This window comes from Coregonus lavaretus (genome assembly GCF_964263955.1).
Source record: "Coregonus lavaretus genome assembly, chromosome: 25".
Taxonomy (NCBI): domain Eukaryota; kingdom Metazoa; phylum Chordata; class Actinopteri; order Salmoniformes; family Salmonidae; genus Coregonus; species Coregonus lavaretus.
Window position 1 is genome coordinate 40,442,922 of NC_140012.1, and position 21,010 is coordinate 40,463,931.

Here is a 21,010-nt window from a genome sequence, read left to right on the forward strand (position 1 = left end):
CCCAGTACATGTCCAGGCCCGTCTGAAGTTTGCTAGAGTGCATTTGGATGATCCAGAAAAGGATTGGGAGAATGTCATATGGTCAGATGAAACCAAAATATAACTTTTTGGTAAAAACTCAACTCGTCGTGTTTGGAGGACAAAGAATGCTGAGTTGCATCCAAAGAACACCATACCTACTGTGAAGCATGGGGGTGGAAACATCATGCTTTGGGGCTGTTTTTCTGCAAAGGGACCAGGACGACTGATCCGTGTAAAGGAAAGAATGAATGGGGCCATGTATCGTGAGATTTTGAGTGAAAACCTCCTTCCATCAGCAAGGGCATTGAAGATGAAACGTGGCTGGGTCTTTCAGCATGACAATGATCCCAAACACACTGCCCGGGCAACGAAGGAGTGGCTTCGTAAGAAGCATTTCAAGGTCCTGGAGTGGCCTAGCCAGTCTCCAGATCTCAACCCCATAAAAAATATTTGGAGGGAGTTGAAAGTCTGTGTTGCCCAGCGACAGCCCCAAAACATCACTGCTCTAGAGGAGATCTGCATGGAGGAATGGGCCAAAATACCAGCAACAGTGTGTGAAAACCTTGTGAAGACTTACAGAAAACGTTTGACCTGTGTCATTGCCAACAAAGGGTATATAACAAAGTATTGAGAAACTTTTGTTATTGACCAAATACTTATTTTCCACCATAATTTGCAAATAAATTCATTAAAAATCCTACAATGTGATTTTCTGGAATTTTTTTTCTCATTTTGTCTGTCATAGTTGACGTGTACCTATGATGAAAATTACAGGCCTCTCTCATCTTTTTATGTGGGAGAACTTGCACAATTGGTGGCTGACTAAATACTTTTTTTCCCCACTGTATGACAACACAAAAAGCATAATGATAACCTTAACACACACATGACATGATGCAAGAGACAAAGGAAGCTTTGAACAACCAGTTCAAGTAACTTGCTCCAATATTAATATCCAACAACCAAAACACCACATAACAAATGAAGGGAGGGGAGGGGGTTTAATATTTAGTTGAGAGAGTAGGGGTGGATTTAATATCTAGTTGGGAGGGAGGTGGGTTTACTATCTAGTTGAGAGGGAGGGAGGGGAGGTGGGTTTAATATCTAGTTGGGAGGGAGGGGAGGTGGGTTTAATATCTAGTTGGGAGGGAGGGAGGGGAGGTGGGTTTAATATCTAGTTGAGAGGGAGGGAGGGGAGGTGGGTTTAATATCTAGTTGGGAGGGAGGGGAGGTGGGTTTAATATCTAGTTGGGAGGGAGGGGAGGTGGGTTTAATATCTAGTGGGGAGGGAGGGGAGGTGGGTTTACTATCTAGTTGAGAGGGAGGGAGGGGAGGTGGGTTTAACATCTAGTTGGGAGGGAGGGAGGGGAGGTGGGTTTAATATCTAGTTGAGAGAGAGGGAGGGGAGGTGGATTTACTATCTAGTTGGGAGGGAGGGAGGGGAGGTGGATTTAATATCTAGTTGAGAGGGAGGGAGGGGAGGTGGATTTAATATCTAGTTGGGAGGGAGGGGAGGTGGGTTTAATATCTAGTTGAGAGGGAGGGAGGGGAGGTGGGTTTAACATCTAGTTGGGAGGGAGGGGAGGTGGGTTTAATATCTAGTTGGGAGGGAGGGAGGGGAGGTGGGTTTAATATCTAGTTGGGAGGGAGGGGAGGTGGGTTTACTATCTAGTTGAGAGGGAGGGAGGGGAGGTGGGTTTAACATCTAGTTGGGATTTTGTTGCCTTACAACCTGGAATTAAAATGGATTTTTGGGGGGTTTGTATAATTTGCTTTACACAACATGCCTACCACTTTGAAGATGCAAACAAACAAGAAATAAGACAAAAAAACAGAAAACAGAATATAGTGCACTACCTTTGACCAGGACCCTATGGGTGAATATAGTGCACTACTTTGACCAGGACCCTATGGGTGAATATAGTGCCCTTCCAGATGCAGCCAGAGACAAACAGAGTAACAGCAGCAGACCCTCAGTGAGGCGTGATCTTCTTCACACCCACCAGAGGGCGATGCATGGGAGGGCTGAAGCTCCAGCTCTGCTGGGTCGCTCCTTCTGCTACACAACAGCAATGGAAAAAGGCCTCTCCATCTCTCCGTACAGCTGTCTGTTGATCAGTCAGTAGTGTGTGTCTGTATTCAGGCGTCCACTTGTCCCACCACGGAACAAGCAACCTACACAACTTCAATCGCAAATATAGTCCACATCATGCTACAGATGCTAAAAGCACCTCAGTGTCGACGTGTTAGGTTAGGTGTGTGTGTGTGTGTGTGTGTGGTGCTTTGGTACTAATGGATCTAGATCCAGAACTGGACTGGTGTTATAAAACACAGTGGACCAAGTACTGTACTGACTCTCCCATGGATAACCTTGTGTACCAGACCCTTTCACTTAGGTTACCCCAGGGAGGGACAAGGTTACCCCCGGGGAGGGACAAGGTTACCCCGGGGAGGGACAAGGTTACCCCGGGGAGGGACAAGGTTACCCCGGGGAGGGACAAGGTTACCCCGGGGAGGGACAAGGTTACCCCGGGGAGGGACAAGGTTACCCCGGGGAGGGACAAGGTTACTCCGGGGAGGGACAAGGTTACCCCGGGGAGGGACAAGGTTACCCCAGGGAGGGACAAGGTTACCCCAGGGAGGGACAAGGTTACCCCAGGGAGGGATAAGGTTACCCCGGGGAGGGAAATGGATGGAAAGGATAAGGAATCAATAAATACTATATATCCATATATACCAACAACAAAAACAAATCTATCCTATTACAAAACAGGAGTAGGTATAAGTGGTATCAGCGAGGCATCAGAGAAGGAGAAGGAGGAAGAGTCAGGAACACACAACTCACACACCTCAGCCTCAAAGAGAGAAAAAAACCCAAAAAACATCCCACACACACATTTCCAGTGTGTGTGTAAGGCTTCTAGCCCTCCAGGGCAATGCCCATATGGGCGTCTGTCCGTCCTGTGACAACCATCTCATTAGTTTGGGTGGGTGGGTGTGTGTGTGAGCTGGTGAGGCGACGGGTAAGTGCACTACCAGGGTTGGCATAGACTGTGCCATAATAAAATGTTTCCAGCCACTTTAGCCTGGGGACGAGGTTAGTGCCATGTAGTCAGGGTGCCCCCCACCCAGTGGAGCTCAGAGCTGGTGCACAATGCTGTCTGCTTGGTTGACAGGCACAGGGCCGTCCTGGCGGAGGCGCTGCCACTGAAACGTGGTGCTGAGGGAACCCACTTCCTCTTCCTCTTTCTCCTGCTCCTTAGCAAACTCCATGAACACCTGAGAGAGGGGGAGGAAGAACGAAAGAAAGACAAGTACTCGCTCTGGATAAGAGCGTCTGCTAAATGACTACAATGTAAAATTATGTAAGATCACATGACATTCAAGGTAAGGTTCACAAGGGAGATCTTACCTGCTCTAAGGTAGATTGTGAAAAGTTGTACTCTTCAAAGTTGAAAGCTTGCTTAGCTGAAGGCAGAGGAGTAGAGGACATTAGAATACATTATTATGTATTTTTAATACATTGTAACTGATCAATGAAACACGAGGCAGGTGATCAGAGAGTGATCACACACATTTAACATTTTAGTCATTTAGCAGACGCTCTAATCCAGAGCGATTTACAGTAGGGAGTGCATACATGTTTTTACTTTTTCATACTGGTCCCCCGTGGGAATCGAACCCACAACCCTGACGTTGCAGGCGCCATGCCCTACCAACTGAGACACACACACGACTCACCACTCTCTAGCTGAGAGAAGGACTTGGCCAGAGACTTGACGTCCTCCATGGGGATCTTGTAAACCATCAGGATGGCAAAGCTGCAAGACAGAGACAGCTTTAGCATGTCATTACACACACACACACACACACCTCTGCTCTGACTCACCTCTCCTGTCTTGCAGCATGAGGGAAGATTCGTCGTATCTCCTTGTGGAGCAGCGCCACCTGCTGGAGCCCCGTCAGCTCCTCTCTCAGCTTCACCTCCAGGCTGTAGCCACGGCCATACTTCCCCTTCAGGTGCTGGATAGAACCAATACACCTGAGAGACAGAGGACACATCGTCATCACCACCAACATCATCGATCACAAATCAACTCCCCAATTAACCACCAGATCTCAGCACCACACAGAAAACACAAGCACATGAATTAAATCATCAACATGTATTGATCACATCTTTGGCAATGCTGCAGAAATCTCCTCTAAAGCAGTATCCACATCCATCGGATGTAGTGATCATAATTTAGTGGCCATATCTAGCAAAACCAAAGTTCCAAAGTCTGGGCCTAATATAGTGTATAAGAGGTCATACAAGAGGTTTTGTAGTGATTCCTATGTTGTTGATGTAAATAATATTTGCTGGTCTGTTATGTGTAATGAGGAGCAACCAGACGCTGCACTTGACACATTTATGAAATTGCTTATTCCAGTTACTAATAAGCATGCACCCATAAAGACAAATGACCGTAAAAACTGTTAAATTCCCGTGGATTGATGAGGAATTAAAAACATTTCTGGTTGAGAGGGACAAATCAAAAGGAATGGCAAATAAATCGTCAAACGTACTGTAAATTGAGAAATCATGTGACTAAATTAAACAAAAAGAAGAAGAAACTACTATGAAACAAAGACAGTAAAAAAGCTTTGCTGGTAGAGCACGGCGCTTGTAGCGCTAAGGTAGTGGGTTCGATCCCCGGGACCACCCATACACAAAAAAATGTTTATGCACGCATGACTGTAAGTCGCTTTGGATAAAAGCGTCTGCTAAATGGCATATTATTATTATAAATGACATTTTGGGCAAAAACGCAAACTCAGCTCCATCCTTCATTGAATCAGGTGACTCATTCATCACAAAACCCACTGATATTGCCAACTACTTTAATGATTTTGTTCATTGGCAAGATTAGCAAACTTAGGCACGACATGAAAACAACAAACTCTGAACCTACTCATCCATTAATAATTGACCAAATTATGAAAGACAAGCATTGTAATTTAGAATTCCGTAAAGTGTGTGGAAGAGGTGAAAAAATTATTGTTGTCTATCAACAATGACAAGCCACCTGGGTCTGACAACTTGGATGGAAAATTATTGAGGATGATAGCGGACTATATTGCCACTCCTATTTGTCATCTCTTCAATCTAAGCCTACAGGAAAGTGTGTGCCCTCAGGCCTGGAGGGAAGCAAAAGTCATTCCGCTACCCAACAATAGCAAAGCACCCTTTACTGGCTCAAACAGCCGACCAATCAGCCTGCTACCAACCCTTAGTAAACCTTTTGAAAAATGGTGTTTGACCAGATACAATGCTATTTCACAGTAAACAAATTAACAACTTACTTTCAGCATGCTTATAGGGAGGGGCACTCAACATGTAAAGTACTTACACAAATGACCAATGATTGGCTGAAAGAAATTGATAATTTCTGGTTCGAGAGTTAACTGTCTACCAGAACACAGAGGGTGTTCTTTAATGGAAGCCTCTCCAACATTTTCCAGGTAGAATCGGGCATTCCACAGGGCAGTTGTCTAGGCCCCTTACTTTTTTCAATCTTTACTAATGACCTGCCACTGGCACTGATTAAAGCCTATATCTATATATGCTGATGACTGAACATTATACACGTCAGCTACCACAGCGTGTGAAATCACTGCAACATTTAACAAAGAATTGCAGTCAATTTCAGAATAGGTGGCAAGTAATAAGCTAGTACTAAATATTTCAAAAACGAAAAGTATTTTATTTGGGACAAACCATTAACTAAACCCTAAACCTCAACTAAATATTGTAATGAATAATGTGAAAATTGAGCAAGTTGAGGAGACTAAACTGCTTGGCGTAACCCTGGATTGTAAACTGTCATGGTCAAAACATATTGACGCAATGGTAGCTAAGATGGGGAGAGGTCTGTCCGTAATAATGCAATGCTCTGCTCTTGACAAGAGTATCAACAAAACAAGTCCTACAGTATGTAGTGGTGTGGTGATGTTATGTGATGTACTGTTTTTATTTTGCTTTTTGTTTGTTTATTTTGTGATGTTACTTAATGTGACTGGGCCCCAGGAAGAATAGCTGCTGCCTTGGAAGAAGCTAATGGGATCTTTAATAAAGACAAAAAAATACAAATATCTAAACACTAAAATATACCTCAATACAGTATGACTAAAATACATACTTGTAACAGTTCTTACAACATACAGTGAGGGAAAAAAGTATTTGATCCCCTGCTGATTTTGTACGTTTGCCCACTAACAAAGACATGATCAGACTATAGTGAACAGTGTTTGTTCAGTCTGTCTCTCACTGTTTATTTGAACAGTGAGAGACAGAATAACAACAACAAAAATCCAGAAAAACGCATGTCAAAACTGTTATAAATTGATTTGCATTTTAATGAGGGAAATAAGTATTTGACCCCTCTGCAAAATATGAATTAGTACTTGGTGGCAAAACCCTTGTTGGCAATCACAGAGGTCAGACGTTTCTTGTAGTTGGCCACCAGGTTTTCACACATCTCAGGAGGGATTTTGTCCCACTCCTCTTTGCAGATCTTCTCCAAGTCATTAAGGTTTCGAGCATGACGTTTGGCAACTCAAACCTTCAGCTCCCTCCACAGATTTTCTATGGGATTAAGGTCTAGAGACTGGCTAGGCTCCTCCAGGACCTTAATGTGCTTCTTCTTGAGCCACTCCTTTGTTGCCTTGGCCGTGTGTTTTGGGTCATTGTCATGCTGGAATACCCATCCACGACCCATGTTCAATTCCCTGGCTGAGGGAAGGAGGTTCTCACCCAAGATTTGACGGTACATGGCCCCGTCCTTCGTCCCTTTGATGCGGTGAAGTTGTCCTGTCCCCTTAGCAGAAAAACATAGGGTCATAGGCAGCATTCCTCCTCCTCCAAACACAGCGAGTTGAGGTGATGCCAAAGAGCTCCAATTTGGTCTCATCTGACCACAACACTTTCACCCAGTTCTCCTCTGAATCATTCAGATGTTAATTGGCAAACTTCAGACGGGCCTGTATATGTGCTTTCTTGAGCAGGGGGACCTTGCGGGCGCTGCAGGATTTCAGTCCTTCACGGCGTAGTGTGTTACCAATTGTTTTCTTGGTGACTATGGTCCCAGCTGCCTTGAGATCATTGACAAGATCCTCCCGTGTAGTTCTGGGCTGATTCCTCACCTTTCTCATGATCATTGCAACTCCACGAGGTGAGATCTTGCATGGAGCCCCAGGCCGAGGGAGATTGACAGTTATTTTGTGTTTCTTCCATTTGCGAATAATCGCACCAACTGTTGTCACCTTCTCACCAAGCTGCTTGGCAATGGTCTTGTAGCCCATTCCAGCCTTGTGTAGGTCTACAATCTTGTCCCTGACATCCTTGGAGAGCTCTTTGGTCTTGGCCATGGTGGAGAGTTTGGAATCTGATTGATTGATTGCTTCTGTGGACAGGTGTCTTTTATACAGGTAACAAAATGAGATTAGGAGCATTCCCTTTAAGAGTGTGCTCCTAATCTCAGCTCGTTACCTGTATAAAAGACACCTGGGAGCCAGAAATCTTTCTGATTGAGAGGGGGTCAAATACTTATTTCCCTCATTAAAATGCAAATCAATTTATCACATTTTTGACATGCGTTTGTATGGATTTTTTTGTTGTTATTCTGTCTCTCACTGTTCAAATAAACCTACCATTAAAATTATAGACTGATAATTTCTTTGTCAGTGGGAAAACGTACAAAATCAGCAGGGGATCAAATACTTTTTTCCCTCACTGTAAGAATATATAAATAAGTTATTGCGACATAGATTATTAGCCAAAGCAATGTAATTACAACATAACACCTTTGCCCCAATGTCAGAGTTTCTGGACATCCCCCCCCCCCCATAGAATTGGATAGAGGGCACAACAAAAACAGTGTTGTGCACCCTCTATCCAACTCTATGTTCCCCCCATCTTCACCCCTACTCTGATACCCCAACACTCACCTGAGCTGCCCTGCCACCATGATGGCCACGCGGTCACACACCGCCTCAGCCTCCTCCATGTAGTGAGTGGTCAGGATGGCTCCGCGCTTGTGGTTCTTAAACGCTGCCCGGATAGCCCTCCTGGAGACAGGACACAACAGAGGAACAGAAGGACCATAGCCTTAGCACTTTACTGGTTACTTAACAGAGTAGAACAATAAAACCTAAAACTAAAAGAAAAACTGAAAACATTTTAGGCTGAAGTTGATATACATATACAGTGGCTTGCGAAAGTATTCACCCCCCCCCCTTGGCATTTTTCCTATTTTGCTGCCTTACAACCTGGAATTAAAATTGATTTTGGGGGGGTTTGTATCATTTGATTTACACAACATGCCTACCACTTTGAAGATGCATTTTTATTTATTTATTGTGAAACAAACAAGAAATAAGACAAAAAAACTGAAAACTTGAGCGTGCATAACTATTCACCCCCTCAAAGTCAATACTTTGTAGTGCCAGCTTTTGCAGCAATTACAACTGCAAGTCTCTTGTGGTATGTCTCTATAAGCTTGGCACATCTAGCCACTGGGATTTTTGACCATTCTTCAAGGCAAAACTGCCCCAGCTCCTTCAAGTTGGATGGGTTCTGCTGGTGTACAGCAATCTTTAAGTCATACCACAGATTCTCAATTGGATTGAGGTCTGGGCTTTGACTAGGCCATTCCAAGACATTTCAATATTTCCCTTTAAACCACTTGAGTCTTGCTTTAGCAGTATACTTAGGGTCATTGTCCTGCTGGAAGGTGAACCTCCGTCCCAGTCTCAAATCTCTGGAAGACTGAAAATGGTTTCCCTCAAGAATTTCCCTGTATTTAGCGCCATCCATCATTCCTTCAATTCTGACCAGTTTCCCAGTCCCTGCTGATGAAAAACATCCCCACAGCATGATCCTGCCACCATCATGCTTCCACCATGGAAGGGGTTCTCGGGGTGATGAGAGGTGTTGGGTTTGCGCCAGACATAGCGTTTTCCTTGATGGCCAAAAAGCTCAATTTTAGTCTCATCTGACCAGAGTACCTTCTTCCATATGTTTGGGGAGTCCCCCACATGCCTTTTGGCAAACACCAAACGTGTTTGCTTCTTTTTTTCTTTAAGCAATGGCTTTTTTCTGACCACTCTTCCGTAAAGCCCAGCTCTGTGGAGTGTACGGCTTAAAGTGGTCCTATGGACAGATACTCCAATCTCCGCTGTGGAGCTTTGCAGCTCCTTCAGGGTTATCTTTGGTCTCTTTGTTGCCTCTCTGATTAATGCCCTCCTTGCCTGGTCCGTGAGTTTTGGTGGGCGGCCCTCTCTTGGCAGGTTTGTTGTGGTGCCATATTCTTTCAATTTTTTAAATAATGGATTTAATAGTGCTCTGTGGGATGTTCAAAGTTTCTGATATTTTTTTATAACCCAACCCTGATCTGTACTTCTCCACAAGTTTGTCCCTGACCTGTTTGGAGAGCTCCTTGGTCTTCATGGTGCCGCTTGCTATGTGGTGCCCCTTGCTTAGTGGTGTTGCAGACTCTGGGACCTTTCAGAACAGGTGTATATATACACTGAGATCATGTGACAGATTGCACACAGGTGGACTTTATTTAACTAATTATGTGACTTCTGAAGGTAATTGGTTGCACCAGATCTTATTTAGGGGCTTCATAGCAAAGGGGGTGAATACATATGCACGCACCACTTTTCTGTTATTTATTTTGTATAATTTTCTGAAACAAGTTATTTTTTAAATTTCACTTCACCAATTTGGACTATTTTGTGTATGTCCATTACATGAAATCCAAATAAAAATCCATTTAAATTACAGGTGGTAATGCAACAATATAGGAAAAACGCCAAGGGGGATGAATACTTTTGCAAGGCACTGTACAAAGTACACAATACATTCTAGTTTCTGTTGATTGCAGTGTGATTTTGTTGTCAACATTTTTTTAGCCTTGTCCCACAAGACAACATTGTTTTGGTCCGATTGTCCCAGAGAGAGGAGCGGGTCTCACCACATGCGTTGTTTGGACTTGGGGTCCATCCCTGTAGAAGGCTCATCCAGCAGAACTATCTGCGGGTTCCCCAACATGCTGAGAGCAAAGCACAACTGAAACACACAAACAGGAAATACAGAAAAATACAGTCAACAAAGTGGGGCACATATATTATTAGGCTTCCAATTAAACAGGTAAGTGGGAATTAGTGAAAGCAAAGGGATTGAACAGTTGGGCTAGGCTGAAACACAGAACAATCGAGTCAACATCCGGTGCCACAGATGTACAAATGAAACAAGTGAGCAAAGTACAGAGTTAGGATTTGGTGAATGTTTAGGGCTAAGCTTGGTGGTTATTTTACTCTGCTAACACTCTATGACTGTTTGAGCTGACAGAGGACATTAAATGATGGATGGCACTGCTAGGCCCTAACTGAATCCCTGGACCAACCCCATTTAATCTCTCCAAATGTCTCTTAGACAGGCAGTTTAGAACTAAAAGTCTCCCTCCTCTCCACAGTGTTAGTTCAGGCGTGTAGAGTGCTGTGAGGTGTGTCTCTCTCTCTCTCACCTTCCTCTTGATCCCAGCTGACAGTTTCTTGGCCTGCTTGTGGAGGTGGTCCTTCAGCTCTAGAGCGTTCACCACACTGAGAGAAACACAGAGAGAGTTCACATTCCACAGGAGGCCACAACATATGGTAGTCTGGGTACCAGTCTCTTTAGCTAACATTCCACATCTGTCATTTGCCAATCTCATCTATATAAATAAAATACGTTATATTTCTGTGATCTCAAAGATTAATATGCAGCTGGATTTCCAGCAGAGTTGCTATTTGGCTGTTGGAAATTACTTATGTCACGTACGTTAAGAGACGGGTCGGACCAAGGTGCAGCGTGAAAGGCGTACATGTTTATTAACTAATAAACACACGACACAATAACCAAAATAACAAACTTAACCGTGACGGTCCAAAGGGCTAACACACAAGCCTAAACAGGAACACAACAAGATCCCACAACACAGGCAGGAAAACTGGCTGCCTAAGTATGATCCCCAATCAGAGACAACGAGCGACAGCTGCCTCTGATTGGGAACCACACCCGGCCAAACATAGAAATACATCCCTAGAATATTCACACCCTGACCAAACTAGCTAGAGTTCTATAGGCCAGGGCGTGACAGTACCCCCCCCCCCCCCCCCCTCCTAAAGGTGCGGACTCCAGCCACACAAACCTGACTGAATAGGGGAGGGTCCGGGTGGGCTTCCAGCCTCGGTGGCGGCTCCGGCTCCGGAGTGGAGCCGCTGACCGGAGCTGGCTTGGGCACCGGTGGGGCTGACTGCTCTGGCTCCGGAGTGGAGCTGCTGACCAGAGCTGGACTGGGCACCGGTGGAGCAGACCGCTCTGGCTCCGGAGTGGAGCAACCGACCGGAGCTGGATCAGGCACCAGTGGAGCGGACTGCTCTGGCTCCAGAGTGGAGCCGCTGACCGGAGCTGGATCAGGCACCGGTGGAGCGGACTGGGCCGTGCCATACTGGCGACACGCACCACTGGCTTGGTGCGAGGAGCAGGAACAGGCCGGGCCGGACTGGCGACGCGCACCCCTGTCTTGGTGCGAGGAGCAGGAACAGGCCGGGCCGGACTGGCGATGCGCACCACCATCTTGGTGCGAGGAGCAGGAACAGGCCGGGCCGGACTGGCGACGCGCACCACTGGCTTGGTGCGAGGAGCAGGAACAAGCCGGGCCGGACTGGGAACACGCACCACTGGCTTGGTGCGAGGAGCAGGAACAGTCCGGACCGGACTGGGAAAACGCACCACTGGCTTGGTGCAGGGAGCAGGACCAAGCCGGGCCGGACTGGGAACACGCACCACTGGCTTGGTGCGAGGAGCAGGAACAGTCCGGACCGGACTGGGAACACGCACCACTGGCTTGGTGCGAGGAGCAGGAACAGGCCGGGCCGGAAACACGCACCACTGGCTTGGTGCGAGGAGCAGGAACAGGCCGGGCCGGACTGGGAACACGCACCACTGGCTTGGTGCGGGGAGCAGGCACGGGGCGTACCGGACTGGGAACCGGCACTGGAGGTCTATGACTGTCTCTGTCCTTTACACTCCGCGCCCCGTCCTCCTCCAGTGAGGACTCCTCCTTGAGCCCCCACGAGTGCAGTGGTCGGGGCTCCTCTCTGTCGCTCCCCGACCACCCTTTTAGCCCCCCCAAATTTTTTTATTGGGGCTGTCTCTCCTTCTCCACCCTGATCCCTTTCAGGGCCTCCATCTTTCTTGCCAGATCCTCTCTTATCTCCCACCAAGTCCATCCTCTCTGCTCCTCCTGGGCACGCTGCTTGGTCCATTGGTGGTGGGATCTTCTGTCACGTACGTTAAGAGACGGGTTGGACCAAGGTGCAGCGTGAAAGGCGTACATATTTATTCACTAATAAACACACGACACAATAACCAAAATAACAACCTTAACCGTGACGGTCCAAAGGGCTAACACACAAGCCTAAACAGGAACACAACAAGATCCCACAACACAGGCAGGAAAACTGGCTGCCTAAGTATGATCCCCAATCAGAGACAACAAGCGACAGCTGCCTCTGATTGGGAACCACACCCGGCCAAACATAGAAATACAAACCTAGAATATTCACACCCTGACCAAACTAGCTAGAGTTCTATAGGCCAAGGCCTGACTACATAAATATTTTCCATGACAACATGTGGAGCCTCGAAAATAGAATTAGATTGATAATAAAGTAAAAAACAAACAACATTTAGCTGTTAGCTAGACACGCTGTTGCATCAAAGCTAAGACGTTTTGTGGTTGGAATTGCAGTAAGTATTTCATTTGAGAATTTAGACGTGAGCTTGCAACTTTTGACTAGTGGTGTAGAGTCTACTCCTTGCCCATCGACTCCCATTTCTGGGTGTCAAGTTTCGATTCCGCTAGAAATCTGCTTCTCGACTCCTAAGTTTCAGTATTTTTGCAACGGAGGAGACCGAGTTGGCTAGTTGCCATAGGCTACTTCCAAGAACACAAACTTTCGCTTCTTTCACAGCAAAGAAAGAGCGAGCTAGCGAGGGAGTACTTTGTTGAAGGACCTTTGGCAGCGATTACAGCCTCGAGTCTTCTTGGGTATGACGCTACAAGCTTGGCACACCTTTATTATTTGGGGAGTTTCTCCAATTCTTCTCTGCAGATCCTCTCAAGCTCTGTCAGGTTGGATGGGGAGCGTTGCTGCACAGCTATTTTCAGGTCTCTTCAGAGATGTTCGATTGGGTTCAAGTCCGGGCTCTGGCTGGGCCACTCAAGGACATTCAGAGACTTGTCCTGAAGCCACTCCTGCATTATCTCATTGTCCTGTTTGAAGGTGAACCTTTGCCCCAGTCTGGAGGTCCTGAGCGCTCTGGAGCAGGTTTCATCAAGGATATCTCTGTACTTTGCTCCGTTCATATTTGCCTTGATCCTGACTAGTTTCCCAGTCCCTGCCACTGAAAAACGTCCCCACAGCATGATGCTGCCACCACCATGCTTCACTGTAGGGATGGTGCCAGGTTTCCTCCAGACGTGACGCTTGGCATTCAGGCCAGAGTTCAATCTTGGTTTCATCAGACCAGAGGATCTTGTTTCTCATGGTCTGAGAGTCTTTAGGTGCCTTTTGGCAAACTCCAAGCGGGCTGTCATGTGCCTTTTACTGAGGAGTGGCTTCCATCTGGCCACTCTACCATAAAGGCCTGATTGGTGGAGTGTTGCAGAGATGATTGTCCTTCCGGAAGGTTCTCCCATCTCCATAGAGCAACTCTAGAGGTCTTTCAGAGTGACCATCGGGTTCTTGGTCACCTCCCTGACCAAGGCCCTTCTACCCCGACTGCTCAGTTTGGCCGGGCGGCCAGCTCTAGGAAGAGTCTTGGTGGTTCCAAACTTCTTCCATTTAAGAATGATTGAGGCCACTGTGTTCTTGGGGACCTTCAATGCTGCAGACATTTTTGGTACCCTTCCCCAGATCTGTGCCTCGACACAATCCTGTCTCGGAGCTCTACGGACAATTCCTTCGACCTCATGGCTTGGTTTTTGCTCTGACATGCACTGTCAGCTGTGGGACCTTATATAGACAGGTGAGTGCCTTTCCAAATCATGTCCAAACAATTGAATTTACCACAGGTGGACTCCAATCAAGTTGTAGAAACATCTCAAGGATGATCAATGGAAACAGGATGCACCAGAGCTCAATTTCGAGTCTCATAGCAAAGGGTTTTTTATTTTTAATACATTTTCATAAATGTATAGAAACCTGTTTTTGCTTTGTCATTATGGTGTATTGTGTGTAGATTGGTGTGTGTGTGTGTGTGTGCGGAGTCGTTTCAGTGTGTTTTGTGAGTCGAGGAAGAGTCAGAGTCTGAGTCAACACCAAAAATACTGGAGTTGTTTACCCCTACTTTTGAAAGACTGGTTTTCGTCTGGACAAAAAAAAAAACGGTTGCTTAGCAACCGGACACCAACGTGATGTGTGGAGAAAAAAAGTTCCAATATTTTCCTAACCTTTGATTGGAGGATACCTATGAGGTTATCGAATCAGGATCAAATCCTCTGATCTCCTAGAGCTCATTAATGATAGAATGTTAATATTTGACAAATGACAGGAGTAGCAAGGAGTGGAATGTTACCTAAAAGGACTGGTACCCAGGCTAAACATAAGGTACATAACAGAAAAATCAAAAGGGCCAAGTCTCAAAATGCTGATTAGATAGATAAGATAAACGTTAGATACATTTGTCATTTTGGGGATTAATCAATGCTTGGTTGTCGCCAGCACATCTCTGACTACAACATGTCACTACTAGGGGTGTAAAGGTACAGGTATTCCTAACGAACTGTTCGGTACGTGGACCTCGGTTCGGCCCAAACTGTGAACCCGAATGCATACATAAAAATAAAAAATATGTACAAAATAAATCTCTGCCTAAAGGCTATGCCTAAGTTGCGTTGTTGGCCTATGCCTCTTGAGTAAATCGGAGCTGAAAAAACATTTCAGGCCATTCTGTTAAAACAACTAGAGCCTAAACGCACGTTGTAATACAAATTCAAATCTTAATTGGTGCATTTCAGACTATCATTTTGTGAGGCGCAGCCGGGAACTAGTTCTGTATGAGTGTTGGGGTCGATAAACCAGAATTGGAGGATACTCCATCATCGTTTAAATCTCCAGTTTGGGAACATTTTTGGTAGATTACAACATCGATGGACAGAGAGTTGTGGATAAAACGTTAACAGTATGTCGCCACGTTCAACGAGAATAGCCTATGCAGCTGCCAACACCTCAAATATGTTGACACATTTACGTCGGCATCACCCCAGTACACCGGAGCAAGACGGAAACGCAAAGAAACAACACAACATTGCCTCCCTTCTGCATTCAAGCAGCCCTTGGCAGCTGATTCTGACCGGGCCAAAGAAATTACAAGAGTGATCGGTAGGCTGTTTATATCTTGGTCTTTGGTTTATAGCCGTGGATATGGCCCATTCCCGGTGGTTGAGAATAGGCGGTTTCAGCACCTTGTGAAAGTGCTCGAGCCCGTTACGAACTTCCCTCTTGCACCCAAGTTTTCAATGAATTGGCCAATGTACCCTGTGTTGCACTTACTTAACAGTGACATCCCATCACATTACCCAGGTGTGGGAGATGTACCGTGCTACAGACTCCCCCTTTATGAGAGTTACAGGTGCGCATCTGGCACTGAAGGAGGCAGTGTCATGCTGCGTTCGTAACCAAGATGGAAGTGGGAATTTACCACATACGACTGGGAAAAATCCACTTGAACGGCCCTCCAACTGGTAATTACTAGTGGTAAACTGACTATCATCCTGAGCTCTGACTTCTCCCACATGGTGACCTCTAACATCACCTACTAAGGAAATGGCCTCTATAACAGCATTTCCGGCAGTTAAATGCAACAAAACATTATTTGCTTTTTATCATCTATTATTGTGTTTTTTAAACTATAATTTGTTTACAAGCACGATAGCTGTACTTTTAGTTTATGGTTGACGCAGCTTGTTGGCCATTAACCAATCAGTGTTTCTCAACGAGTTCAAATCACCTGAATGCATCCAACTGGTATTTATGACTTCACAACTGGTAAATGCCCACCTCCCACATGGTTACAAACACAGCATCAGAGTGGAACCTTGAGAGGCCGAACATAACAATCCGGCAAGGAACACTGTGAATGTTGAACATTGTGAATGGCATTTCATTTCCCCGCTGTACCGAAACATGTCCCCAAAACTGCAATAGATACCGAACTGTTGGTTTGGTGAACTAACACCCCTCCCCTAGGCACTACCAGTTACTACCATAAGACCTTTCTCATAAGGGTACAGTAGGAGAGCGTTTTCTTTTCTATATATTAATTTTCCCCCCATTCTATATATCTTATGTTTTAAATCTATTTTAATGCATTAGTCTCTCATGTCCACTGTTATTTTATTATTGTTTTACTATTTTAAATTTGTCTCATTTAGAAAATATATTGTGTTTATCTTTCTCACTTTGTATTATTTGATTTATTAATCACCTGGAAATTCATCCTCCATAAGAAATGTGCTCTATAAATAAAGTTTGATTTGATTGTTGGGATAGCTACCGTTTGATGATGCCAGGGACATCCTGTCCGCGGAGGCCCTTGATGGCAGCGTAGATCTCCAGGTGTTCTTCTAGGGTGATGCGGGGCCAAAGGGGGCTGACCTGGGGACAGTACCCTATATGCTCTAGGGGGTTGTCCACTGGACGGAAATCTGTACTGTAGTCCCCCATTAACACCTGGGGAGACGAGCGCAACAGAGTTTCAGACTGAATCATATAGGGGAGACGAGAGCAACCGAGTTTCAGACTGAATCATATAGGGGAGACGAGAGCAACCGAGTTTCAGACTGAATCATATAGGGGAGACGAGAGCAACCGAGTTTCAGACTGAATCATATAGGGGAGACGAGAGCAACCGAGTTTCAGACTGAATCATATAGGGGAGACGAGAGCAACCGAGTTTCAAACTGAATAATATGACAGTGCTGAATAACAACATTAAACATAAACTTAGTCATAAAAACAGCAGCTCTTTGCTGTATTTGTTGAGTCTCTCTCTAGTCATGGTTTTAAAAGTTTTGAAATATCACAGTATCAACTTAACTGTGCGTTCGAGTCTTCTTTTTACAGTCTATGGCTCGAGGAAACTGTGCAGACACGGTGATCTGAGCTCTGATTGGCCAGCGGTAGGCCTATAGGTGCACTTGATTTGCTCTCTGGGCCTGCCGGGTAGGCGGAGTTCTACCTTCAGACACATGAAATGGTTCAACATGGGAACACTTTGCCTTCCCGGCACCAGGGCTGCTGAATCAAGTGCCCCTACCGCCAACAGCACAAAACAAATGTTATTTTTTTCAAACGCAAGGCTTTATTGTTTCGGTTTTTTACAGAAATGTTTGGTGATCGACTAGGAATGCCTTGGTGATCGACCAGTCGATTGTGATCGACCGGTCGGTGGCCACTGCCATTGAAGGTCACGAGGCAGAGAGGGTAAATGGTATGTACCTGTCCAGCGGTTGGGTCTGTGTCTCCAGACAACATATGCATGATAGTGCTCTTCCCTGCTCCGTTGGGCCCCAGAAGTCCAAGCACCTCACCTGAACACACACACACAGAGTTGCTACTGGTTAGCTGCCTGGTATGCCCATTATTCATCAAGACCAGCCTCAAGACCATTAAGCATTCAATTATTCAGCCATGGGTCTATTTAGTGTATAATGGTGTTCTTCCCTGCTCCGTTGGGCCTCAGTAGTCCAAGCACCTCACCTGGTATGACAACTTTTACAAAAACCCTCACATGCAGACCTTATGCCATATTCTCAAAACCATTGGATTCATAACTCTAGTAAAATACAGTGCTCAGTGATCAGAAATGGATCCTGTTAACTGTTTGACCAATGAAAAAGATCACCAAAATAAGGTGAAACGTAGTGAGCTGACCTTCCCGGACACAGAAGGAGACGTTCTTGATGGCTACTGTCCTCTTCTTCTTGAGAGATGGACATTTATACTGCTTCCTCAAGTTACTGACCACCACTACTGGTTTCTGACAGGGGGACACAGAGACTAAACAATTAGATTCCCTGATATATAGTCATTTCAAAGTAACTAAAACAACATTTTGAAATCCCATCCCAGAGATCGTAGTTGTCGTCCACATAGGGCTCCTGTGATTTCAAGGTGTGAATCCAAAATGGAGTTAACACACACACACACCTCGTGATTCTCTCTCTCTCACACACACACCTCCTCACAGCACTGGCAGGTGAGGGCCTCCTTCACCCGAGCCTTCTCCATCTGAACATCCTCATCCTCGTTGATCCCCTCCTCTGGGTTCCTCTCCACTTTAGCCTTGCTCTTGGAAGATATCCTGTGGGGAGGAAAGACAATGGTAACAGTAAGATTCAGGGACAATTAAATGCAGGTGCGGAACTTTGGTTTTAGACGTGGGTGGGACACAACCTGGCCGTCCTTTCGCCATAATCTTTGCATTCACACAGCCTCCCTGCACGCTCCGAGGTGTCTGTGTGGTCCTAAATCCAGCCCTCTAACACCTCTAAACAGCCTGCAGAGGCGTCCGCATGGTCCTAAAGCACTAAATTATAAAACTGGGGGGAGGGGGGTCAACTATAAAAATGTGTGTGTGTGGGACACCTTATTATTATAAGGTGTCCTACTGAGCTTTTGGGCTCTGCAACCTGCTCCCACCTGCAGAATTGGTCATTCTTCATGATCCTCCCTCCATAGTGGATCTCCAACCAGCGCAGTATGAAGAGTAGCAGGATGCATTGCAGATAGGGCTGAAGAGAAACACAGCAACACACCAGTCAATAAATCAACTGTTATTTATTTATAATGCCATTTATTCCACAGTTTATTCTTTTTCTATTGTGTGTGTGAGAGTTAGGATACATGGAGGGGAGTACTGGGTCGTTTGGTTCATCAGGCTGACCCCCAGTCTTCGCTTGAAGTTATTGAGGGAGGATGAGGTTTTGGCAATGTGAAGATAAGAATTCTGTATCTGATAGAGAATTGACTGTGAGGTGCAGCAGTGGGGAGGGTGAAGGTTATCGCAGTGTCTTGTGTTATATAGATGGATTTCAGAATTAACCTGGAAGAATCCATTGAAGGGTTTAGGTAAACTGTCAGGGAGGAATTAGTATTTGTAGATGAAAGTGCATAATTGGCGTACGCTAATGTCGTAAATAGACAAGATATTGAGATTCTTAAACAAAGGTGCAGATGGAGCCAGGTAATGTGACAAATACAATTATATTTTATCATTCCACATAACACGCTTCTCCTCCCTCCCTGTACCATCGAGGCTCCCCCCGCTACTGTCTTTCTGAACTGCCTCAACACCCTGGCCTATCAGCTGGGGAAGACATCACCAAGACCTGACAGAACCCTAGCCTATCAGCTGGGGAAGACATCACCAAGACCTGACAGAACCCTAGCCTATCAGCTGGGGAAGACATCACCAAGACCTGACAGAACCCTAGCCTATCAGCTGGGGAAGACATCACCAAGACCTGACAGAACCCTAGCCTATCAGCTGGGGAAGACATCACCAAGACCTGACAGAACCCTAGCCTATCAGCTGGGGAAGACATCACCAAGACCTGACAGAACCCTAGCCTATCAGCTGGGGAAGACATCACCAAGACCTGACAGAACCCTAGCCTATCAGCTGGGGAAGACATCACCAAGACCTGACAGAACCCTAGCCTATCAGCTGTGGAAGACATCACCAAGACCTGACAGAACCCTAGCCTATCAGCTGTGGAAGACATCACCAAGACCTGACAGAACCCTAACCTATCAGCTGTGGAAGACATCACCAAGACCTGACAGAACCCTAGCCTATCAGCTGGGGAAGACATCACCAAGACCTGACAGAACCCTAGCCTATCAGCTGGGGAAGACATCACCAAGACCTGACAGAACCCTAGCCTATCAGCTGGGGAAGACATCACCAAGACCTGACAGAACCCTAGCCTATCAGCTGTGGAAGACATCACCAAGACCTGACAGAACCCTAGCCTATCAGCTGGGGAAGACATCACCAAGACCTGACAGAACCCTAGCCTATCAGCTGGGGAAGACATCACCAAGACCTGACAGAACCCTAGCCTATCAGCTGGGGAAGACATCACCAAGACCTGACAGAACCCTAGCCTATCAGCTGGGGAAGACATCACCAAGACCTGACAGGACCCTAGCCTATCAGCTGGGGAAGACATCACCAAGACCTGACAGAACCCTAGCCTATCAGCTGGGGAAGACATCACCAAGACCTGACAGAACCCTAGCCTATCAGCTGTGGAAGACATCACCAAGACCTGACAGAACCCTAGCCTATCAGCTGGGGAAGACATCACCAAGACCTGACAGAACCCTAGCCTATCAGCTGGGGAAGACATCACCAAGTCAAGACCTGACAGAACCCTAGCCTATCAGCTGGGGAAGACATCACCAAGACCTGACAGAACCCTAGCCTATCAGCTGTGGAAGACATCACCAAGACCTGACAGAACCCTAGCCTATCAGCTGGGGAAGACATCACCAAGACCTGACAGAACCCTAACCTATCAGCTGGGGAAGACATCACCAAGTCAAGACCTGACAGAACCCTAGCCTATCAGCTGGGGAAGACATCACCAAGACCTGACAGAACCCTAGCCTATCAGCTGGGGAAGACATCACCAAGACCTGACAGAACCCTAGCCTATCAGCTGGGGAAGACATCACCAAGACCTGACAGAACCCTAGCCTATCAGCTGGGGAAGACATCACCAAGACCTGACAGAACCCTAGCCTATCAGCTGGGGAAGACATCACCAAGACCTGACAGAACCCTAGCCTATCAGCTGGGGAAGACATCACCAAGACCTGATAGAAC

At 46.1% G+C, this 21,010-nt stretch overlaps 1 protein-coding gene across 1 annotated transcript in view; it reads right to left on the reverse strand.

Annotated features, from left to right (window-relative positions):
* Nucleotides 1-2,002: 2,002 nt before the first annotated feature.
* The window catches only part of LOC311101052 (cholesterol transporter ABCA5-like), a 46,918-nt gene continuing 27,910 nt past the window's right edge, over nt 2,003-21,010 (reverse strand). Inside the window, exons 26-37 of the mRNA XM_084142086.1 lie at nt 18,817-18,908; nt 18,355-18,478; nt 18,049-18,154; nt 17,614-17,705; nt 16,670-16,845; nt 10,593-10,668; nt 10,041-10,135; nt 8,011-8,130; nt 3,911-4,063; nt 3,763-3,842; nt 3,434-3,489; nt 2,003-3,300 (exon numbers count right to left, since the gene is read on the reverse strand). Coding sequence (XP_083998212.1) covers nt 3,160-3,300; nt 3,434-3,489; nt 3,763-3,842; nt 3,911-4,063; nt 8,011-8,130; nt 10,041-10,135; nt 10,593-10,668; nt 16,670-16,845; nt 17,614-17,705; nt 18,049-18,154; nt 18,355-18,478; nt 18,817-18,908 — 1,311 coding nt within the window. The 3' untranslated portion in view covers nt 2,003-3,159. The remainder of the gene's footprint in view (nt 3,301-3,433; nt 3,490-3,762; nt 3,843-3,910; nt 4,064-8,010; nt 8,131-10,040; nt 10,136-10,592; nt 10,669-16,669; nt 16,846-17,613; nt 17,706-18,048; nt 18,155-18,354; nt 18,479-18,816; nt 18,909-21,010) is intronic.